Source organism: Microcebus murinus, chromosome 17 (assembly GCF_040939455.1).
Source record: "Microcebus murinus isolate Inina chromosome 17, M.murinus_Inina_mat1.0, whole genome shotgun sequence".
Classification (NCBI taxonomy): domain Eukaryota; kingdom Metazoa; phylum Chordata; class Mammalia; order Primates; family Cheirogaleidae; genus Microcebus; species Microcebus murinus.
Window position 1 is genome coordinate 29,546 of NC_134120.1, and position 24,815 is coordinate 54,360.

At 50.3% G+C, this 24,815-nt stretch overlaps 1 protein-coding gene across 1 annotated transcript in view; it reads left to right on the forward strand.

Annotated features, from left to right (window-relative positions):
* The first annotated feature begins 202 nt into the window (after positions 1–202).
* The window catches only part of PARD6G (par-6 family cell polarity regulator gamma), a 62,100-nt gene continuing 37,487 nt past the window's right edge, over positions 203–24,815 (forward strand). The window contains exon 1 of the mRNA XM_012788937.2: positions 203–466. Within this exon, the coding sequence (XP_012644391.1) occupies positions 395–466 (72 nt within the window). The 5' untranslated portion in view covers positions 203–394. The remainder of the gene's footprint in view (positions 467–24,815) is intronic.

Below are 24,815 nucleotides of genomic sequence, written 5' to 3' on the forward strand. Positions count from 1 at the left end.
CTGGCCCGAGGAGGTGGGGCGCGGGGCGGGGCGCGACGCGGGCCCGGGGAGGTGGAGCGCTGGCCCGAGGAGGTGGGGCGCGGGGCGGGGCGCGACGCGGGCCCGGGGAGGTGGAGCGCTGGCCCGGGAGGCGGGGCGCGGGGCGGGGCGCAGGCCCGAGGAGGTGGGGCGCCAGGCGGCGCGCGCCGCCGTCCCCCGCGCTCCTCCCGCGCACGGCCCCTGGAGTCCCCGCGGCGCGCGGCCAGGCCAGCTCCGGCCCGCAGCACACGGAGCTGCCCGCCGCCGAGCCAGGCGGGCTGGGGCCGGGCGGACGGCGGGGGCTGCGGGCGCCGCCCCCAGGAGTCGCGGCCCCAGAGGAGAGAGGGCGAAAGCTAGGCTGACCGGGGCCGAAATCATGAACCGGAGTTTTCACAAGTCTCAGACCTTGCGCTTCTACGATTGCAGCGCGGTGGAAGTCAAGAGCAAGGTAAGCCCCGGGCCCGCCCAGCGGCTTCGCACCCCCACCCCGCAAATGAATGGGGCGCCCCGCGGAGGAGGACGGGGCAGTGTGGGCGGCGACAGGCGCCGGCGACAACTTTAGAGCTCCGCGGCGCGCCGCTGCGCGGGGTCCGTGGGATGCGCACGGGGACCCCGGCCGTGCTTCCCGCCCCCCGCGCGGACACAAAGCCTGGCAGCCCCGGAGGGTCCTGTGGGGTCGCGGCGCCCAGAGGCCGAGGGCCGTCGGCCGGCCGGTGCGAGCTCCGGACCCGCTCTGCAGGAGCTGTTCTTTTGTTCCACGGGCTGGAGGCGACCGGGGCGCGCCACACGTTGGAGGGGAGGGCGGCGTTTCCGGGGCGAACTGGGGACCAGGGATTCTGGGCCGTGGAGGGGCCTCTGGGGCCCGGCCCGGGGGATGGCCCTGGCTGCGTCGCCTCCCGGGTTGCGAAGGAGGCTTGTTCCCGGCGCGGAGACTGGCCGCCGGCTCCCAAGCAGCGTCCCCCCGGCCCAGACCCCAGCCCCGGGTCGGGCGCTTTGTGCCAGACCCCGGGCACCGGTCGCGCCCCCACCGCCGACCGAGACTCCCGGGCGCGCCCGGCCGGACCCCTGCAGGCGCGGCCCCGACCCAGACTCCCCGCCCACCCCTGGCGCGCCCGGCCCCTCCTGCTGCCCGCGCCCGGGAGGAGCGTGCCCGAACTTGCGGGTCGCAGCGCCTGTCTGGGTAATCGGTTGATAGAATCTGGCGCTCCCGCTTCGCGGGGGCAGTTCCTCAGCTGCAGACACTTTTGTCTGAGAGGGCCTCGGTGGCGGGCCTCGCCGGCAGAGGAGGAGCTGTAGTTAGTTGTTCGGGGTCCTGAGGGACGGCCCCTCGGGCCTTTTGCTAGCTACTGTCTGGCAGCAGAGAGGCCCTCCCGCCCTTTCCCTCTGCGCACCCCAGTTCTCGGTAAAGCAAGGCGGCGCTGCGGGTGGGGGGAAGGGGCCGGGCCGCGGGGAAGCCTGACCCCCAACTCTGCGCACACCGAGAGCATGAGGCGGGTGTTCCCTCCCAGGCGCAGGCCCCTCCCGGGGCTGCCCCAACCTTGGTGTAGCTCTGCAGGGTGTCCGCAAAGGACGGGTGGCAGGGGCAGGGCCGCCTCTGAACGTGCCACAATGAGTTGCAAGGTTTTCTTCTCATCTTGGGGTACACAGACTTTTTCTGAACCCCTCATTTCTGTTGCATCCTGCCCTTCCCCTGGACGCTGATGACCCCACCTCACACCCATCTCCTCGGGAGCACAGGAATGCCCCCACCCCAATCTGGTGTGCCAGCTGTGGGTATATGAGAGGACGCACCCACAGACGTGAGTAGGAGGGTTCTTTAGCTCCGTGGGAATGCCACTTTCTAGAGCTGCACCGTCCCGTACAATGCCACTAAGCGCATATGGCATTTAATCTCGTTTAACTTTTTATTTTGAAATCATGTAGATTCAGGAGCAGTTGTGAGAGTGAATATGGAGATCATGTACACTTTGCCCAGCCTCCTCCCACAGTAGCGTCTTGTATGAGTGGCACAATATCATGTCCAGACACTGACCTTATGGGGCTAGCAGGGCAACACGCCCGGTGTGCACTCAGGTCGTTCAGCTGAGTGCCCACCAGCACAGTCGAGGTGCAGGACAGTTCCAGCCCGAGGGGTTCTCTGCTGCACTTTTACAGTGACTATTTAACAAAGATGGATTAACACTGGTATTAAACAGTCTGTCCCTGGTGCTGAGTCCCATGTGCGGCAGGTGACTGCCGTGTCAGACCCACAACTCGGGATGGTTGGAGGCCCCAGCAAGGCTGTGGGATGGATCTGTGGGAAATGCCCTCGCCAGGCCTCGCAGGGGGCTGGGGGGTAAGCATCTGCTTTGCCTCCCCTGGGGGTTGTTGCCCCCCTCCAGCTCCACTCAGCAAAGGGTGTGGCCTGCCACCCCAACCTGGGCTAAGGTCAGATGCAGAGGTGCTCCTCCAGGTGAGTGGGGCAGAGGCGATTTCTGGTTGAATTGGGGGGTCCTTGGAAGGGCCACACCGACCTGGATCCTGACCTGCTGGTCCCGCTCTCATGCACCACCCCACCCCCGGCCGCTTGCCTGGAGGGTCCACGTGGCTCTTCATTCTGTGCACAGCCTCCCACTTACCCCTTCATGGCGAATATTTGTTACCACAGAGTCCCTCTCTGCAGGGAACCACTGTTGTCAAAATGCAGGGGGCAAGACTTTATGACAGTGATGTCTTCCCTCAGTCTAAATGTACCACCATAATGCCCATGGGTTTATTTGTGGGGAAAATGGCAGCCAGAGTACTGGGTCCAGCTTGGGTTCTGCCACCTACTGCCTTTGTGAGCTTTCAGGCCAGTCATTTAACTTTCCCAAGTCTCAGTTATCTCATCTGTAAAATGGGCATTATACTTGTCCTGCTTAGTTCCCAAATGAAACAAGGCAATGAATACAAGAGCATTTCGAGTTAAGAACTGTGGGTCAGGGTCCTTTGGCAGTTCAAAATATACAAAAAAAACTGTCTCAGATCCTCTCAGAATTTTTGTCATTAACCACCTGCCATAGCTGGTCAGTTCCCAGTGCCTGGGGCAGGTGGCTCTCCACCATTATGTAGCCCCTCACACTTCCCCAAACATTTTTATTTTAATCCCAGTGATTCATCTGTTTCTCCCCAGACCAGCAGTGTGCACTTCTTATTACCTAGTTCTGGTAATAGGGCTGCCCCTTTTCACACTAGGCTTTGACTTTTGCCGGCCCTTCCACGAGACCTGCACGGGGTGGTGCAGATGTTTAGGGTAGGGTGTTTCAGGCCAAGGGAAGCCAGAGCCAACGCCCAGGCTGCCTTAGAGGGTGGTAGGAAGGCACGTGTGGGGCTAGGGACAGGTCTGCAGAGGCAGAGTCGCGGGAGATGAATCCTCCTTTGAGCAACACAGTGCGGTTGTGAACCCAGCAGTGTGCTTTTAACTATGTTCGTATTTTGTCAATTCTGTCATCTGCATATTCTTGAGAAATCCAAATAAACCCAGTTTGCCCCTTCTCAGCAGTGTGCACAACCAGAGCCCACGACCCTCTGGTAGGAGGCCCAGAGTCAGATGAGTCAGCATCATCTCGATTCCTTCAGACTCGAGCACAGATGACCTGCTCCTTGTGGTCTCGCTCCACCCACACTTTGATTGGCTGGGGTGCCCCTGCTTTGTGGCTTCCTCCACCTGAAATGCTTCCCCTGAGAATCTGCCCTGTTCTGAGGACCCTCTAGGACTGCCTCACTCCCAGGGAGCTGTTCCCAATGCCTGCACCAGGCCACACTCCCTCCATCCGAGCCTGTTCTGGCATTCTGGTCATCTTGCGGTGCTTGTCCTGATGCTGGTGCCGTGGCTGTTCCCAATGCCTGCACCAGGCCACACTCCCTCCATCCGAGCCTGTTCTGGCGTTCTGGTCATCTTGCGGTGCTTGTCCTGATGCTGGTGCCGTGGCTGTTCCCAATGCCTGCACCAGGCCACACTCCCTCCATCCGAGCCTGTTCTGGCGTTCTGGTCATCTTGCGGTGCTTGTCCTGATGCTGGTGCCGTGGCTGGTGAGAGCACAGGTCGGGGGCTTGTGGCAGCCACTGTGTCTGGGGAGAATGCCGCCACTGAAGGTTTTCATCCTGTTTGTGCTTCCTTGTTTGAGTCGTGCCAAGGGAGTTATTGGATTCTAAATAAATACATTGTCACTGTACAAAATTTAGAAACCACAGCCAAGCACGAAGAGGAGTAAGCACTATTGGTAATTCTCCTGTTCAAAGATGAACCACTGTTGAATGTGGCCTGTGGCCATCGGATCTTTCCTATGCATGTATGCCTGCGTGCATTTTGTTTTGCAGATTAGCGTCATATAGGTATCTTACTCTCTAGCCTGCTTCTCCTCCAGCTTAACGGTGTCTCGCAAGTATTCTTTCACGTCCTTAATATTTTTAGAAAACATTTTGTAAGAATGCCTGCATAGTATTCCATCTCATGTGTAAACCATAATTAATTTAACTACTGTCTTATTTGGATTACTCTCCTTTTTCCATAGTAAACAATGCTGTGAATAACATCTTTATATTTGAGTCTTTATATAAAGATTATATATAGAATATACTCATAGGAAATATGTAAAGATTATTGATTCTATTAAATCAGTGCAGAACTCTTATTGTTTCTTTAGAACAAATGCCTAGAAGTGAACTTACTAGGTGAAAGGTATACACATGTTTAAGGCTTTGAATACGTACTGCTATATTTTCCTCCAGAAAGTCTCTTTTACCTATATATAAATATATGCTGTTTTATATCCATCTATCTCTTCTCTTCTTTTAGCACTGGGCATTTTCTCATTCTTTTCCAATTAGATACGTGAAATGGTGTCTCATTGCTTTGTGTTTCTTAAGTTACTAGTGTATTTCTAATTTGTATTTTTTAAGCTACTAGCTATTAGCTATTTGTGTATCTACTTTTTTTTTTTTTTTTTTTTTTTGAGACAGAGTCTCGCTTTGTTGCCCAGGCTAGAGTGAGTGCCGTGGCGTCAGCCTAGCTCACAGCAACCTCAAACTCCTGGGCTCAAGCAATCCTGCTGCCTCAGCCTCCCAAGTAGCTGGGACTACAGGCATGCGCCACCATGCCCGGCTAATTTTTTGTATATATATTAGTTGGCCAATTAATTTCTTTCTATTTATAGTAGAGATGGGGTCTCGCTCTTGCTGAGGCTGGTTTCGAACTCCTGACCTCGAGCAATCCGCCCACCTCGGCCTCCCAGAGTGCTAGGATTACAGGCGTGAGCCACCGCACCCGGCCTGTGTATCTACTTTTAACTGCCCGTCCTTCATACTTTCTCTATAAGTGGTCTTTTTATTGAGTTATTGTGTTATGAGATCTACTGGTTCACAGGTGGTTTCCAGTCAGTGCAGGTGGTGCGAGTGACTGGTTTAGAGAGTGCTGTGGCCTTGCCCCCAGGCATTAAACCTAGGCCCGCTGGGAGGGAGTGTGTGGGGAGCATGCTGGTAGGCTGGCCGAGGCGCTGGCCAGCCAGGTTCTGCTGGGCACAGCCGGGCATGCAGCGTTTTCTGTCAGCATTTGTCCTCTGGCCCCCAAGACCTCACTGCTGGCTGAGGTGGTTGGCTGCCGTGGCACTGCGGGGTACATGCCTTTCCATCTCGTGCAAGGTGGGGTGGCTGGTAGGATGGAGCCCAGGCTGGGCCTCCCCACTGGGTGGCTGGGCGCTTGCCTGCCGTGGGCCAGTTGAGAACTGCCTGGACATGGTTTGACTCACCGGTGTGTGTCAGCTACGCCCTGTAAGATTCCAGTTTTGTTGTATTTGTGCACATCTGTGTTTAAACAGGTTTAGAGACTTGATTTGGGAAGTCACGTCCAGAAGAGGCTTATCAGGGATCCAAGTGGGGAGTTGGTCTGGTGGGCACAATGGTGTGGCTGCCCTAGGAGGCTGCCAGCCTTGGTGGATCTGTGGGCTGTGGGCAGCAAACTCCCCGTGGGCTTCCCGAGGGCGCCCCAACCAGCCAGGGTAAAGCCCTTCCCCAGGACCCATGGCGTGTCAGAAAGCCCGAGTTGGCCCACTTTTAGGGAAGGGAAGGAGTGTTGGGGCTTGGGAGACACAGCCACTCAAGGTCTCAGAAGCTTTCACGTTTGTGAGTCACATCCGGAACCAGTGCAGAGGGGAGAGGACCTGCCTGTTTCCCATAGGGTGGTCTCTGGGCCTGCAAAGGCAGCAGGAGGGAGCCTGGAGTGACAGCAGAGAGCATCCTGGGTGGTCAGACTTGTTCAGCTGGCCGTTGCAGGGCAAATCCACTTCCCCTCATCAGATTTCTGCCAGTGAACCTGGGGAGCCCTGAGGGAGGGGCTGCGCCTGTCTGGTGGCTCCCAGCTTCTCCCTGCACGCGCCCTGCAGCCCTACCCTGGGGCTGCCCCAACACTGGGTATACAGGACGGCCCAGGCCGGATGCAGCCACTGTGCAGAAGTCGCGTTCTGAAGTATTTCTTAACATTTATGTAATGTTCCCCTACGTGTGTGTATGAGCCAGACGCAGTTCTAAATACATTGCAGTTGCAAATCACAGTTCACTGATCCCCATCACAGCCCTATAAAATGGGTTCTTTTATCACCCCCATCATACAAGAAAGCAAGGACACTGAGTCACAAGCAGCCTCGCCTGTCCAAAGTCATGAAGCTCACGTAGGGACTGGAGCCCAGATAACCTGGCTCCAGAGTCCGTGATTGGCACCTCCAGTTATGTGGCCGCTGGTGGAGGCCATGAAACCCAGTCCAGGATGCCGGTGTAGATGTCTCAGCTCACCCTGCATAGAGTGAAAGGCCCCTCGCCTGTCTGGATCTAGAGCTAGTGAGAAACAGCCAGGAGACTAAGTCTTGTGCTTTGGGGGGAGAAGTTCAGTTTTGCTTGCATCATTATAAAAGGTTCTTACTACATGGCCTCAAGGGAAGTCCTCTATTCAGTAGCTGGTCTTACAATTCTGGTCCCATCTATCTACTCATTTCTTTATTTGCTCATTTACTGAGTAACTACTATGTGCAGGCACAGGCCCATGTTGGGGTAAAAGGGTACCCAAGACAGACAGCATCCTTGGTCCAATGAAGGTTCAGTCGGGTAAACGGGTAGATTTGGGGGTGGGGGAGTCCTTTGTTCTGATAGCCAAAGTGCCACCTAATCCACAACTTTACATCTCCTTAAAATCCGAGGTTCCCAGTGCAGGCGGGCTGTCCCACACCCAGCAAGGCCAGTCAGTGTGCTCAGGGAGGCCCCCTGGAATCACTCTCCTCCATCTCCGGATCAGGGGGGTTGGTTGGAGACTCTAGGCCAGGTCTCCGTTGTTCCTAGAAGTAGCTGGGCTCCATTGCCCACTGTCCTTCATCCGGGGCTCGTTAATCCTCCCTACATACGCTGAGAGGCCAGAGTATTAACTGCATTTCTCCTTAGTATGCTCCAGGGAAAAATTCAGCTTCTAAAATGTAAAGAACAGTATTTTGCACATGGTAGGTGCCCAATAACTGTTCCTTGAGTTGAATTCAGATGAGAAAAAACTGGATTTTCCTGGTAGCTGCTAGTTCAGAAATGATCTGTTGGGATACTTTAAAAAATACTTTTGAGGATGGTGACAAATACCTGATTCGCCAGTCAGCTTATTGCTAGGGCGTCCCTGAGAGGGGTCAGTTGTCTCTCTCTCCCTCCCGTGAAGGTAACTATTGCTAGTGCCACGGCCAGGAGGGAGAGAAGGGGAAACTTTGGTCACGAAGAACCCATGTTGTTGTTTCTGTTTCCGTGGCGTCTCCTGATCCCTGTGGTACCTAGTGACAGGCCGGGAGGGACATGCTGGTGGCCACTCTGCGTCTGCAGGGATGGCACCCTCGCACCTCTTTCCTTGTGGCCAGCCTCACACCTCTTCTGTGGGTGCTCCGAGGGCCCACCCTCTTGGAGCAGGGGCAGCAGGACCAGAGCACTTGTCACTGTGTGACATCAGCTACCTGGGACTCCTCCTGCTCCCTGCCGTTCCTGTGTTCCTGGGGCCCAGGGCTGTGCTCTCCTGCCCAGCCCCACCCCCAGCCCAGCCCAGCCCTGCCCCAGCACCTTCCCTTCACCCCATCTGTCCGTCCCACATGGCTTGTCCCCAGCCCAAGCATTTCTGCTCTGTGTCTTGAGGTACACATGTGACATTTCACTTGGGGAGAAAAAAAGGCTTTCACCGCTTAAAGAGTGTGAAATCCACTCAGGATGGTTTCAGCCTGGGCGCCCAGGCCCTCCCACGTGGCCTGTCTGCCCGCCCCATGACCCCTCAGCAAGCTGGTCCTTCCCTACTGCTGCCTGTGGAAGCTCAGCCGTGCCTCAAGGCTCGAGTTGCTGCCTCTTCAGGAAGCTGTCCCAGACCCCCCGAGCCGATGACAGCCCCTGGGGTCAGTGAGTGTGCCTGTGTGCTACAGTAAAGCACACTCATCTTTCGTGTGCACCTTGGTGATTGGGACACGGACTGTCCGGTGTCTGGTTGGCACCTGGCCGACATCACCACCACCGGGTCTCATCACCAAAGACCAGTTTCGAGTGGAACAACACCGCATCACCACGCTCAGCAGCCCGTTTCCTCCTGTTCAGCCCGATGTCCACACAGTCCGCCGGGCTGCGTGGATTTGGGGTGAGGCAGTAGTTGTAGGTCTTGGAGGCCTTGAACCACATCTTAGTAGGTATTTGTTGATTAACCAAAATAAATCAGAAAAGATTCCTTATTTGGCAGAATTTAAGGTCCCCATTGCTGAGGTGTGAAGGGGCTTTCGTAGCCCTTTATCTAATTCTGTGGTCTGAAAGATTGTTTCATGCATTTCCTGCTTTCCTGGTCATTTTCGGGGCCCTCTGGTGGGCTGGACGCTGTGGAAGAAGCCGGGGCCAAGGTGGCGCTGCCCCGGTCCCGGATGTCTCTGTGCCACAGGCTCGTTGCACAGCAAAGGTTGGACGCCCAGCGCTGACGGAGGCTCTGTGTCTCGCAGGCATTCGGAGCACTGTGGGAATTTCTTTGCTTCTCCTAAAAGTCCTGCTTGCTGGGTGGGTATGTTTATTTTTTATTTTATCATGTCAATACACTTGTCGAAAGCTGAATTATAGATGGGTCGGTTCCGTGGTGGCAGATCTCTCTTGGTGCCTTTGCTTTGAGACAGGATGGATGGTACTAACAAGCACAGGTCCTCAAGTGGCTCTTTCTGGGGACATAAGCTGGTGTGGAAGGGCCCCCAGGGGTCCTGATTAAGGGCTGTGGAAGAGAAATGTAGGGGCTATTAAAGCTATTGTTTTTAGGTAGTCAACTGTTCCAGTGGAATTTGCAAATCAAAGTCAATGTTAGTATCCTGTTTTCCAGGGCTGGAGGGGCCTGAGCCACTGGCTTCCCACCCAGGTGCTGACCTCACTCCCTCACTGGTCTGGCAGGGTAATGGCATGGTGCAGAGGGACAGGACAACCTTCTCTGCCTGCAGGATGGCCCCTCGTGAGGTGGAACGGAGGCACCCACCCCAGCCTGTGGTCCCCTGGGGCCTGTCAGCACCTGTACTGGGGCTGGCACAAGAACGGAGCACAGGCCCAGCATGGGGAGAGGCCCTCAGGCACTGCTGTGGCCGTGAGTTAAATCCTGTGTCCCTGCAGGTGGCTTTGTTCTGTCTGAAAGCTGTGCATGACATGCTCCTTCTGCCGCAGGTAGGATCGTTTGCCTGGAAGGGGACGCTGTGTGTCTGGAGACACTGTTGTGCTGAGGAAGCCCCACTCCACTTCTCAGAGATAAGCTGCCTGGGGTCCCTGCATCTGAGGAGGCCTGTCCCTCGAGAGTCTCACTGTGAGCCCACACTCGCCCTCCTGCACCTGAGCTGGGGCAGGTTCTCGGGGATGTGGCTCGTTGGTGGTGGAGGGACAAGCTGGGCGGGGCTGGTGGTGCTCGCTCACCCTGGGTAGTGTAGACTCTGGTCACAGCAGGGCTGCTCTGAAGTTCTTCCTGGAGTGAGCTCTGCCGGGTCTCTCCCTGCCCTGGGAGCCCAGTCACGGTGGACTGGAGAAGTATCACCCGGGCACACCGCCTGGAGGAGAGTCCGCTTGAATGAAGTCCGGGGTTATATTTCCTTCTTAGGCAAGTGTCAGGCTTTGTGCTGGGCACTCGGCACAGACGTTTCTGTTGGTGCTGACGCCCGTCATGCAGTGGACAGTGTCTCTGGCTGTGGAGATGAGGACCCTGAGGCTGCAAGCTCTGGGCAGAGCTGAGTCACAAACCATGTGTGTTGGGGTCCCAAAGTCTCAGTTGTGACACCATCCTGTATCCCATGTAGTTCCATTATCCCATGATTATACCGCTGGAAAACAGCACCTGTCTGCTCTGAGGTCATGTCATGGGCCCACCCCTTCCCTCCTCAACATCTCCCTGAGTGCCCTCATGCATCTTGTGAGACCCTCTTTCCTCAGCAGCCTGAGCTTTGGGCTGTCCGGGAGTGTCGATGTGGACCGCATCCGGTCTGTCTGGTGGAGATGGGGCAGGTGCGGGGAGCACAGAGCAGGCCTGGCCACCGCATCCACTTCCCTCAGCAGCACCTCGGAGACTCTGCAGCGGTGGCCAGAGTACTACAGTGGCCTCAGGCCCTTAGCACAGACATGTCACTTAGCAGAGGCCTGTTGGATTGCATGGCTGGGGATGGGCAGTGCCCACTCTTTCTTCTTCTCCACCCAGAGCTACAGGCTCTAGTCATGCTCATGAGCACAGCTTTTCTCTTATGGAATTATATAAAGCTTATTTCATTTTGAAAAGGGGCCCTGAAAAAGAGTGCCAGTGGTGGGAGGGACAGGCCTAATGGACCGATGGCTTCTACTCACAGATGAGGACGTGTGGCTCAGCTGAGGAGGAGACTAAACCTGCCAGTGGCTCGGCCCCACAGGGTGAGGGAGCCAGGACAGTTACTGTTCTGCTGTCACAACCTGGACGACCAGCGGGCATGCACAGAAGGCCTGCCTGTACCGCGCTTGCAACTCTGGGCCTTTGGGAAGGGCTCGGCCGTGAATGCCTGTGAGGTGTCAGTCTCCGGGTGAGCGTGCAAACCAATGACGCTGAGCACGCTGGGTGGGTGCCTGCTCCCAGGGGCTGGGGTCTCACTGTCTTGCCAGGCTGTGTTGAGCATAGTACATGTATTCACATTAGATTCTCTCAGCAACCCCGGGGGGAATATATTTTTATCAGAGAAATTTAATAAATTATCCAGAGTTGCACACCAGTAGAGGGGAGTCAAGATTGGAGCCCAGGCGTGTCAGCTCCGTGGCCTGGCTCTCGGTGGCTTTGCTTGGTGTCTGCTGTATCCCTAGGACATGCTCGCCCTGCCTGCTGCTCCTGGCCCTCCCAGAGGCAGTGCAGCTCAGACCCTGGAAAGCCCTAACTCTACCATGTGTCATGAGCTCACATTGGAATGGGACCCCACTCTGCTCCACAGGCAGGGTTCCAGGCGTCCACCCAAGTGGATTGACCCTTCAGGGAAGTCTCGTGGGGCTGGGACAGATGAGCAGCCCGCACTCATGCCCCATACCTCTCAGCGCCAGCCACTCCCTCGCCGATAGGCCCTCCTTGTCCACACTCCCTGCCACGAGGGGACCCTTCCTCCAAGAGGCACCCTTTCCCATGAGTCTTTCCCCACCATGGGCACTCTTTAGGTCTCACCTAAATTTCCCCCTGGAATTCAGCCGCAGCCCCTTCATTTATAGCCCATGATTGTGGGCAGGTTATTGACCCCTCTAGGTCTCAGTCTCCTGGTCTGTGAAATGGGAGCAGTGACACCTCCTTGAGTAGGGATGCTGCCAGGGTTAAAGAGAGTGCACATGAAGCTTGGCACCAAGCACATCTCTCCTGTACTATAAATCCCTTCCACCCAGAGCTCATGTTTGTAGGTCTGTGTCCTCCCTTCCCACCTCTGCCCAAGTCTACATTTAGCAGTGTTGGCTTTGTGGGTACAGAGCACACGTGTGAACCAGAGCAGCAGGCCCTCCACAGGGAGTGTGTGTGCTCACAGCTGGGACCACGGGGCACAGTGGGCTCTCAGCCCCAGCACTTGCCCTGGGCAGTCTCGTACATGGCACAGTGCTTGTCCAGGCAGTTCTGCAGGTGCCGATGGCTGCACCGTCATCACTTTGGATCTTGGTGGGTGGACAGGAAGGGACCAGGCTCCACCTCATCTGACTCACTGGTCTGTGGCCCGATTTTAAACTGTCCCAACATGTCAGCCCCGGAAGTCATTCCATGGCAAGCTACACCGAGTCCCATGCTCTGACAGGTACCTCATTAGGATGACAGTCTGCTGCTTTTTAGACCTGTAGCGTTATCTTTTCTCATGTAGTGTTCTTTCCATAGTTTTCTACAGGGCCTGGGCGTGCACACATACATGCTCCCTAGCTCACAAGTCTGAGGCGGCTCGGGTTTACCACGCACACTCACTCATGTGGTATCTTTTACAGTCAGGATGTGTCGGGCTTAGCTGGTGGTCCAACATCCATCACTACTTCCTGACAGACCCTGCTCTAAGCCGGGGGCTCTAACAGTCTCAGGTGAGTCTCATGCCCTGCTAGTGACTGGTTTAGAGATGAGCATGTGACCCGCCCTGGCAAAGAGACACTAGGGTCGTCTTCCTGAGTGGTGTCCTTGTGACCCCAGGGCCCACCTTGATGCACAGCGGGAATGTTACAGCCACCTGAGGGACCCACGTGCTGGAGCTGCCTCCCCATGCCAGTGTTTCCCCAGAGCATCGGACACGCCAGGTTCTGCATGTCTGGCCACCCAGGCTGCCCTCCTAGCCCCAGCTCCTGACTTGTGCCATGGCATGGAACCCTCTGTCCTCACTCTTCATTGATTATTTCCATCCCTTATACACCGTGTTTAAATTAGGGCCTGTGTTCTAGTCTCCCCATTTGCATTTCTTGTATTTGAAATTACATATTTGCATGTGTGATTACTGTTTAACTTCCACGCATTTGTTCAGCACCACGTGCTCAATACCAGTTCAGGGCTGGGCGTCGCTGGCATTTTGAGGAATGAACGAATACTGAAAAAAAGCCTATAGCTGTGACTAGCAAGATGCTTAGTGGGCTGTTAACACCCTCTTTTTCACCCTTAAAGTGCACGTGAGCCCTGAACCTCGTGAGAATGAGGAATCTATTCCGTGGTCTGGGGCCGAGGTCCTATCTTCAGCTGGCTCCAGAGGGTGCTGCTGATGGTTCCAGGAGGAGCAGGATCTGGAACTTCCTGACCTCCTTCGTCCGAGGGGCTGCTGGCTCAGACAGGATTCCCCGCCTGGCATGCCGCGCGGCGTGGTGCCATGCGGAGCCGTGCGTGCTGAGCCGTGCCGTGCGTGCCCAACCATGCGTGCCGTGCTGAGCCGAGCGGTGCGTGCCGTGCGTGCCAAGCAGTGCGTGCCCCGCGGCGTGATGCCGTGTGGAGCTGTGCGTGCTGAGCTGTGCCCTGCCGTGCGTGCCGTGCCATGCTGTGCGTGCCGTGCCGTGCGTGCCGAGCGGCGCGTGCCGTGCCGTGCGTGCTGAGCTATGCCCTGCCGTGCGTGCGGAGCCGAGCCATGCGTGCCGAGTCGTGCCCAGCCGAGCCAAGCGGTGCGTGCCCCGCTGTGTCGTGCCGAGCCGAGCCGTGTCGTGCCGAGCCGTGTCGTGCCGAGCCGTGTCGTGCCGAGCCGTGTCGTGCCGAGCCGTGTCGTGCCGAGCCGTGTCGTGCCGAGCCGAGCCGTGTCGTGCCGAGCCAAGTCGTGCCGAGCCCTGTCGTGCCGAGCCGTGTCGTGCCGAGCCGAGCCGTGTCGTGCCGAGCCGAGCCGTGTCGTGCCGAGCCGTGTCGTGCCGAGCCGAGCCGTGTCGTGCCGAGCCGTGTCGTGCCGAGCCGAGCCGTGTCGTGCCGAGCCGTGTCGTGCCGAGCCGTGTCGTGCCGAGCCGAGCCGTGCCGAGCCGAGCCGTGTCGTGCCGAGCCGAGCCGTGTCGTGCTGAGCCGTGTCGTGCCGAGCCGTGTCGTGCCGAGCCGTGTCGTGCCGAGCCGTGTCGTGCCGAGCCGTGTCGTGCCGAGCCGAGCCGTGTCGTGCCGAGCCGAGCCGTGTCGTGCCGAGCCGTGTCGTGCCGAGCCGTGTCGTGCCGAGCCGAGCCGTGTCGTGCCGAGCCCTGTCGTGCCGAGTCGAGCCAAGGCGTGCCGAGTCGAGCCAAGGCGTGCCGAGCCAAGGTAATTTCCAGCCTGGTCGGGCTCACAGTGCACGTGCCACTGTTCGTTCTGTTTTTTCACTTAACATCAACAGTCTTCCTTGAGTCCTTAAACCCTTTTTAAAACTTCACTTCATCATATTTTGGTCCAGGAATGTGCTTTTGTGTGTTTGTGCTCTTGCAGTTTCCATTTGTCACAGTCATAAATATTTTGTCAAGCATATTCCGTGCGAATCTGTCCCCGTTTCTGAAAACCTATGTGTTCTCGCCTCCGGCTGGGGGAGGGGCCTCGGGGGGCGCAGCTTATGGAGCCGGGGGGCGGGGCCCAAGCGGGGCGGGGCCTGGGGAGGCACAGCTTATGGAGCCGGGGGGCGGGGCCCAAGTGGGGCGGGGCCTGGGGAGGCACAGCTTATGGAGCCGGGGGGCGGGGCCCCGGTGGGGCGGGGCCTGGGCGGGGCCTCGGGGGGCACAGCTGATGGAGCCGGGGGCGGGGCCCGGGGGGCGGGGCCTAGGGCGGGGCCTGGAGAGGCACAGCTTATGGAGCCGGGGGCGGGGCGGGGCCCCGGCGGGGCGGGGCGGGGCGGGGCCTGCGGCAGGGCCTGGGGAGGCACAGCCTACAGGGCCTGGGGGCCGGCCCGGGGCTGGGGGCGGGACACTGGTGGGCGGGGCTGGGTGGGGCTCAGAGGATGGGGGCGGAGGGCGCGATGGACCGACCTCCTCGAGCTCTGCGCCTTCTCCTTTCCCCATGGCTGTCACTGCCTGTCACACGCTTGTCGCCTGTCTTCTCACCGGGATATGAGTTTTGTGGCAGCAGGCGCGTGGGTTCAAGGAGCAATTCCTGCGTGGCGGCTTGAAGGCGTGAGTTCAAGTAAAGAGATGCATGCCACCCAAATAAGCCCTGGTGGTTTGGTGGTTCATGCAGTTGCCTTCGTGTGAGTGGAGTTTCCAGAACTTCCCTTTCGAGGGTTTATTCTGCTGAAGGGAAGGGTACAAGGCGGGGAGTGGGTGGGAAGTCCTCAGAGACTCGGGGACAGTCCACCTGCCCGCAGAAAAGGTGTGGAGAACATGATGACAGAGACCCAGGGCCCCATTCAGGTATGGCCAGAAGCAGAAAGTAGGGTGGTCAGAGTGATGCTCTATATCCTCCTTGGGGAATTTGGAAACATGGCCTTATTTTCAAGAAAACATGGCCTTGTTTCTTTTCACCTATTTGCATGTATTCTTTGAAACATTGCCTCCTTGTTTTTGTTGTTTGAAAGCATCTTCACTTGTCTACTGACACGTGGGCTGGTGTTTGGCTCCAGATGGCTGGAGGTTATGGCAAGTAGACTACTCAGGGCCAGTTTGGTGGGACCCATTGCCCTTTAAGAGACTGGAACATATTTCTTTTTTTTTCTTTTTTTTTTTTTTTAAAGCCAGTCAAATTTAGATGGAACATATTTCATGACCTTGTGCCTGAATCTTGTCCTGTCTTCCTATTTTGTTATAATGTCAGTCAATGTCAAATTAATAAAGTTCTAGGATTTTATCTTGTAGCTGTTCAACAGGTTTAATTCATTAATTCAGTGGAAATTCAGGTGCTTACTGTGTGCTTATAGTCAGTGGTAAGCTATGGCAGTTTCCTACACTAGTAACATGGCAATTCAAATTTTTAAGCTTGTGGCTGTTTGGGGTTTGGGACTTTACTTGGTTCCTCAGCAGATTATGACTGGTAAAAACTTCATTAATGCCTGATTATTCAGGAGACCTTTGCTGGCCAGTGTGATGAGAGCTTGTTGCGTCTCGGAGGAAACCTGTAACAGTTGGCAAAGAGACTTAATCTTTCTCAAGTTCAGCAACATCTGTGAATCAGGGTACCTCCCCCATAGAACTGTGAGCAGCCAGCAAAAGGATCTTTGCAAAATACATCAATTAAGTGAAAGAAGCATGGAGTAGACCAGAGTGAGGAGTATGCTACCATTATTTAGAAAAGATGGAAAGATAGGTACAATTTATGTTTGCATTCATATGTATAAAGTATCATTGGAAGGGTACATTAAAGACTAAAATCATGCTTCTCTGTAAAGTTTACAGAAAAAAAACCCAAAATGAAATCATTTGTTGCCTGTGGGGAGGAGGCTGGGTGGCTGGAAAGTCACTGAATACCTTTTGAATTTTGAGCTATGTGGTTATATATCCCTATTCAAACCATAAAGAAAAATGTACCAGTGTGTGATCCTAATTTTTTCAAAAGTTGTTGTGGATGTCACTGTGGAGTTCTCCTGAGCTGGCCCCAGGCCAGCGTGGGATTACACTGTGTGCATCTCTCCTCTCCAGACAGCACCTTGGGCATCATACCAGGCACCAGCCCTTGATTTTCCACCTTTGCAGGGATGTCTTCTAGTTTCTGCTGGTTTCCCCAGAGTAGCCGTGTTTACAAGCACGTGTGCTCAGCTTCTCTGACCATCAAAGGCAACACTGCCTTCAGTTGTGTGCAGAAGAGGACATGATGCTTTTAAAAGACCAGCAGAAGATTTTTGAGGAAATGACGAGGATAGAAATTCAGAGTCAAAAACTGTTGCCTTTTACATTTAAATTGGCTTTTTTGTGAAAACCAGCCTAAAGGGGAGGTGAGCTGGGGACGGGTTGAGTCAGGCACTGGCCGAAGTCAGCAGAGTAGCTGTGATGGACACTCGGCCTCGAAATCTCAGCTGCCTCTGCAAAGGGACTGGAAGTGGCGTCTGTGCACCTCACACCCCCGAGGGGCCTTTGCCTCAGTGATGGGAACAGCCAGGCCTTCCCTCCTTTTGGGTCATCGAAGGACATCACACAGGCCCAAACCCTAAGTTAGAAAGACAGTGATGTGAAAGGACCTAGGTGAGAAGAAAACACTGTTTACAATTCTCGTTTCCTTGAATCTTTGCGAAGGCAGTGCAGACGTTAGCGCGACAGAGGGTGGCAGCTGCGTCATGCACAGACTGAGAAATGGTGCCATGGTTCCTCTGGGGCTGCTGTTGAGCCATATGTGCACCTTACTCAGCAAAAACATGACATTTTTAAATTTTTAAGTAAATATTAATAAATAGTAGCTGAGTGAGTTCAAGATGCAACCTGGGAGCCCTGTTTTCAGTGGTAAGGAGGAGGTGCACATGGCTGACTTGGCAGGGTGGCAGCCTGGCGTTGCGGACGGCGCTGGACCACAGTTTCAAGCCTGGAATCAAGTCTCGCTGTGGACTTGGGCAGGTCTCTTACCCTCCCTGAGCCAGCAACATGGGAGCTTGGAAGGCTACTTCCCATTGGGAGGCTTTCGATTTAATTCAGGGCATGAAGACACCATCTACCACACGTGAGCCCTGTTGGTGCCACTAGGGAGAGAACCACATACAAAGAGGAGGTTTGTCCAGCACTTACTGCATCAGGACTATAAAGATCTTAGGCCATAAGTATTTTGGAATTCTGTTTTAGACAGAAAGTGTTTTATACCTTCTAGAGCCATTCATGCTCTGATTAATCCATGCTCTACACAGAATGGATTTCATTAAACATATGGTAAGTTAGATAGGCCCTCTTAAATATCAAGGAAAGGAAAATGTAATGTGTTTTAATGTCTTTTAACTTGGAAAATAAGATATAATCATGGTAATGAATTATCCTTGAGGATAGACGATGAACAATGAAAATAGATTAGTATTGCCAGAGCCCAGTGACTTCAGAAATATCATTCACATAAAGCTTTAGTTCTGAATTGGAGAAGGACTGACTCTGCAGTTTGGGGTCAGGGTGGAGACAGGTGTGTGAGAGAAGGCAAGTTCTACCCTGTTCGGGTGCCTGCCCTCTGTCCTCCTTACCAATTCAGCCCTGTTGGACCCATTCAGACTGGAAAAGCCTGCCCTGCCAGTGGGTTGGACTGAGTCTCGCATCCTGTGCCTCTGTTGGACGACTGGTGGCGATGAGGCAGGGCTTCCCTGGGTCTTAGCTCCTCACCTTCTAGGTGGGTGGTGTGCAGCAGCAGACCTGGCTCCCTTGGTCCCTGGAGTAAAAGCAGAGGCCCCACCTGGCACCTGCCAGCGCCACCCCGGGGTTTTCAGGCTTCTGAACGGCCTTCAGTTGATTGTTTTAAAAAAATTAATTTTTGAGGTGACCTTTAAAAAAAAGAGCAGTTCTGTAAGCTATAGTTATCATGAAATAAAAATGTATATCTTTAAAGTGTAAAATTCACTGGTTTTTAGTATATTTAGAAAATTGTGTAATCATTACCGCTATCTAACTTTAGAACTTTTTCTTCACCCCCCCCCCCAAAGAAACCCCACATCCATTAGCAGCCATTCTCAATTCTATCCTCCGGCAACCACTATTTATAACTGTAATCACACATATATGGTCCTTTGTGTCTGGTGTCTTTCACTTAGCATAACATTTTCAAGGTCGATCCTTGTTGTAGCATGGGTCAGTATTGCATTTCTTTCTATGGCCAAATAATATTCGGTTGTGTGGATGTGCCACGTTTGTTTCTCCACTCATCAGTTGATGGACATTTGGATTGTTTCCCCTTTTTGGCTGTTGTGAAAAATGCTGCTATGAACATTGACGTACAAGTTTTTGGGTGGACATATATTCCTTCGACGTATAAAATTGCTGGGTTATATGTAACTATGTTTAACATTTTAAAGAACTGCCAAATCAGTTTATTTACCAAATCAGTTGCACCATGTCACATTCCTACTAGAAATTTATGAGGATTCAGATTCCTTTACATTCTTACCAACATGTTGTTATCTTTTTTGTTATAGCCATCCTAGTGAGTTTGAAATGGTATTTAATTATGGTTTTGATTTGCATTTCCGTAATGATACTGAGCATCTTTTTATGTGTTTATTGGCCATTTGTACATCTTCTTCGGAGAAAGTCTATTCAAGTTCTTTGCCCATTTTTAAATGAGATTGCTTGTCTTTTTGTTGTTGAGTTTTTAAATATATTTTTGGTGCAAGTTCCTTATCAGGTATCTGATTTGCACATATTTTCACCCATTTTATACATTATCACTTCATTTTCTGGATGGTTTTTAAACACAGAAGTTTTTAATTTTTTTTTTTTTTTTTTGAGACAGAGTCTTACTCTGTTGCCTGGGCTAGAGTGCTGTGGCGTCAGCCTAGCTCCCAGCAATCTCAAACTCCTGGGCTCAAGCAATCCTCCTGCCTCAGCCTCCTGAGTAGCTGGGACTACAGGCACACACCACCTGGCCTGGCTAATTTTTTCTATTTTTAGTTGTTTGGCTAATTTCTTTCTATTTATAGTAGAGACAGGTCTTGCTCTTGCTCAGGCTGGTCTCAAACTCCTGAGCTCAAACGAACCACCTGCCTTTCCCTCCCAAGTGCTAAGATTAAAGGTGTGAGCTACCGTGCCCGGCCAAAAGTTTTTAATTTTAATGAATTCCAATTTATGTTTTTCTTTTGTTGCTTATGCTTTTGCCATTGTATTTAAGAAATCATTGCCCAACCCCAGTAATGAAAATTTAATCCTGTGTATAATTTTAGCTCTTACATTTAGTCTGTGATCCAACTTCTGTTAATTTTTATGTGTTGTATGAGACAGGAGTGCATTGTTTTCCATAGGGATATACAGTTGTCCCACCATTTGTTGAAAAACTATTTCTTTCTCCCATTGAATTGCCTTGACATTCTTGTCAAAAATAAATTGATCACAAATGTAAGAATTTTTTTTTACCTGGTTTCTCAATTCTGTTCTCTTGATTATCTTTGTGTCTATCTCTGTGTTAGCACTAGACATACTCCATGAAATTGGGAAGTGTGAGTTTTCCAGCTCTGTTCTTCCTTGTTAAGATTATTTTGGATATAATGAGTCCTTTGCATTTCCATATAAATTTAGAATAAACTTGCCAATTAGTGCACAAAAGGAAGCTAAGATTTTGATAGGAGTTGTATTGAATCTGGAGATCAATTTGGGGAGTATTGCCATCTTAACAATATTGTCTTCCAATCCATGAACATGGAATGTCCTTCCAGTCATTTAGATCTTTTTTTCAACAATGTTCTATAGTTTCCAAAGGGTTAGTCTTTCACTTTTGTTAAATTTATTTCTAAATATTTTATCTTTATAATACTATTGATAATGAAATTGTTTTCTTAAATTAATTTTCAGTTTGTTTCTTGCTACTATATAGAAAAGCAATTTATTTTTGTATATTGGTATTGTATCCTGTAACCATGCTGAACTCATTTATTAACTCTAATAAGGATTTTCTGTGAATTCCATACGATTTTCTACATATAAGTGCATGCCTGTGAAGTATTTAAAGAGATACTTTAAATCCTTCCTTACCAATTTGATGCCTTTTATTTTCTTGCCTAACTGTCCCGGGTAGAACCTCTTTTGCAGTGTTAAATAGAAGATGGTGAAAGTGGACATTCTTATTTTGTTCTTGATCTCAGGGGGAAATCATTCTGTCTTAACCATTAAGTATGATGTTAGCTGTGAGTTTTCATAGATGCTTTCTTAGAATGAGGAAGTTTCCTTCTATTCTAGTTTGTTGAGGATTTTTTTTTTTTTTTTTTTTGAGACAGAGTCTCGCTTTCTTGCCTAGGCTAGAGTGAGTGCCGTGGCATCAGCCTAGCTCACAGCAACCTCAAACTCCTGGGCTCAAGTGATCCTCCTGCCTCAGCCTCCCGAGTAGCTGGGACTACAGGCACGAGCCACCATGCCCGGCTGATTTTTATATTATATATATTAGTTGGCCAATTAATTTCTTTCTATTTTTATGGTAGAGACGGGGTCTCGCTCAGGCTGGTTTTGAACTCCTGACCTTGAGCAATCCGCCCGCCTCAGCCTCCCAGAGTGCTAGGATTACAGGCGTGAGCCACCGCGCCCGGCTGTTGAGTATTTTTAATCATAAAAGGGTGTTATTAGATTTTTGTCAAATGCTTTTTGCACCTGTTGAGATGATCACATGGCTTTTGTCCTTTTAACACATTAACTGCCACATCAGTTGTATTTAATTCATGCTAGTTTGGACCGGGAGCTTCATGAAGCATATGTAACTCACATGTCTCTACAGTGGGAACCATGAGAACTAGTTTTCAAGTTTGATATAATTCACGCACAGAAAACAATAAAAAAACACACATTTTTCATTAAATTATAAACGATTATTTTGTTTTTGAAGGTTTGATTCTATTTTCATAATAAAACACCATGGACCCAAGGAAAAAAATATTTTTTCTAGTATGGCAGTCAATGTGTTACTATCATATATTACATTGACTGATTTTTGTTTTTTTTTGTTTTGTTTTGTTTTTTTTTCTTTACTTCCTATCTTTCAGAGGATATTGACTGATTTTTGGATGTTGAACCAACCTTGCATTCCTGTGATAAATCTCACTGGTCACGGTGTATACTCCATTTTATATGTTGCTTGATGTGGTTTGCTAGTATTTTTGTTGAGGATCTTTGTTTCTCTATTCATAGTGGTTTGTACTTTTATTTATGATATCTTTTTCTGGTTTGGTGTCATGTTAAAGCTTACTTCATAGAGTAAGTTGGGAAGTATTCCCTCCTCTTGTTTCTTTTGGAAGAGTTTGTGAAGGATTGATATTAATTCTGTAAACGTCTGGCAGAACTCATCAGTCATCTGGTCCTGGAATTTTTTTGTATGGGAATTTAGAAAATTACTAATACAATCTCTTGTTAAAAGTTTATTTTGATTTTCTGTTTCTTTTTAAATCAGTTTTGGTAGTTTATGTCTTTCTAGAAATGTGTCCATCTCATCTAGGTTATCCAGTTTGTTGGCATACAGTTATTCATAGTATGCCTTTATAATTCCTTTTTCCATAAAATTTTGTTTTAGAACAGTTTTAGTTCTACAGAAAAATTACAAATATAGTACAGAGATTTCCCATATATACCACACCCAGTTTCCTCTTTTATTAACATCTAATCTTAATCTGGCACATTGTTATCATGAAAGAACCAATACTGAAACATTAATATTAACTGAAATCATACTTTATTCAGATTTCTTTAGTTTTACCCAATGTCCTTTTAATCTTATGTTCCCAGATCTTATGCAGGATAGCACCTTGCATCTAGTTGTCTGTCTCCTTAGATTCCTTGTGGCTGTGATAATTTCTTAGACTTTCCTTGTTTCAGGTGACTTTGATAGTTTTGAAGAGTACTATTAAGATATTTTGTAGACATAATGCTAGGACTTTTTCTCAAAAGAATAAAAGAAAAGAAAAGGTAAGACATTTTGTAGAATATCTCTCAATTGGGATTTATCTGTTGTGTTCCTCATTATTAGAATGGGATTATAGGTTTGGGGGAGGAAGACCACAGTGGTAAAGTACCATTTTTATCACATCAGATCAAGGGTACACACTGTCAACATGACTTACCACCATTGATGTTGACTTTGATCACCCGGCTAAGAATGTTTGCTAGGTTTCTCCACTGCAGAGTTGTTCTTTCTTTCCTATTTTTATACTGTAGTCTTTGGAAAGAACACATTATATGTACTTGTAAGGCAGGTCTGCTAATGACAACTTTCTTAGTGTTTTCTTTGTTTGTTTTAAATTTGAGAACATTTAATTTTTAATTTTAATTGTAATCCTCCTTTTTAAAGGATAGTTTTTCTGGATATAGAATTCTTGGTTGACATTAACCTCCCCACCCCTCCAAAGACTTGAAGTATGTCATTCCACAGCCTTTTTGTCTCCATGGTTTCTGGTAAGAAGTTAACTGTTGATCTTATTGATGATTCCTTGTAAACAATGAATTGTTTTTCTCTTGCTGCTTTCAGGATTCTCTCTCTCTCTCTCTCTTTTTTTTTTTTGGCAGTTTAACTATGATGTTTCTAGATATGGACTTCTTTGAGTTTATCCCACTTGTAGTTTTGAATATATAAATTAAACTTTTAATCAAATAAAAAGTTTAATGGAAATTTTGGCTATTATTTCTTCAAACATCCCTTCTGCCTATTTTTTCTCTCTTCTCTTCTCTGGGATGTCCAGATATGTTGGATGGTATCCCACACATCTCTGAGGCTCTGTTCATTTTTCTTGTTTATTTTTGTGCCTCAATTTACGTATCTTCAAGTTTGCTGATTCTTTCTTCTGCTACCTCTACTCTGCTGTTGAGTGCCTCTCTAGTGAATTTGTCATTTCAGTTGTTGTAATTTTCAACTCTAGAATTTCTCTTTGGTTCTTTTTTGTTAATCTCTTCATTGATATTCTCTCTTTGGTGAGACCTCATTCTCATACATTCCTTTAGTTCTTTAGAAGTGGTTTCCTTTCATTCTTTGAACATATTTGTAATTGCTAATCTAAAATCTTTGTCTAGCAGGTGTAACATCTGGGACCCCTCATGGACAGTTTCCATTGACTGCTTTGTTTTCCTCTACATAAGCCTTTTCCCTCTGTTTCTTTGCGTGTCTCATAATTTTGTTCAAAACTGAACATTTTACATAATGAGGTAACTGTGGACCCCTTCCTTTCAAGGTGTTATTCTTGTTGCTGTTAGATTGTTTAGTGACTTCTGGACTGATTCTGTAAAGTCTGTATTCTTAGTCAGGCATGACCGTTGGTCTCTGCTCAGTGAGCTAAGCAACCAGCTAATGATTGGACATAAATTTCCTTAAATGCCTTGAACCAATAAGTCTTCCAGCCTTTGCTCAGGAGCTCTGTGTGTGTTGGGGCACATCTTCAACACACTGGCCTCCCAGGTCTGCTTTAGCCTTCACTTTCTGGTTACATAGAGCCTCAGAGTCAGCGAGATGTGAAAGACTACAGCCATCTCAGTCTTTAATGGCCATGCACACAGCCGTGCACATGTGTGGCTGTCTAGTTCTCCAGCAATATAGTGGAGCTTTTCAAAACCTCCTTTGGGCATGTCGTTCCTCAGCATTTCGTTTTTTTCAAATTTGGTAATCTTGCAAAATAAACATAATATAAAGTTTACCATCCTAATGATTTTTAAGTATTACAGTTCAGTATTAAGTACAGTAATTCCTCACTTAACATGGTCAATAGGTTCTTGGAAATTGTGACTTTAAGTGAAACCACTATGAAAGCAATTTTACCATACGCTGATATGAGCAAGAGTTAAGTTTGTGCAGTGCATTTCTGGTCACAAAAACATCACCAAACTTCTAAATAAAGACCCCAAATACCTCTAATATTTAACACTGAAATAAATGTGAGCTATACATACATTTAAGAAAGACTAACAAACACAAATAAAACACTTACCCAGTATTTGGTGCATCAGTAAGTGACAGCGGTTGTAGTGGTGGTTGAATCAAGGAATAACTTTGCAAAGTAAAAATTGTAAGGAGTGCCTCCTCCCACTGTGCAGTTCGAACACAGTAGCAAGCATGACAGCTTGTGGAGCATTTTTGTATGGCGTTATTCTTGTGCATTTGTATGATTATCGTATACTTTACAGAATTTATTTTAAAGTAATTTTTATTCATTCATTCATTTCCCAACCCACTTATTCCAGTTCAGGGTGGTGGGTAGCCGGAGCACACCCCAGCAGCTCAGGGATCAAGGTGGGAACCAGTCTGGGCAGAATGCCCCCCACTGTGGGGCAGACTCACACTA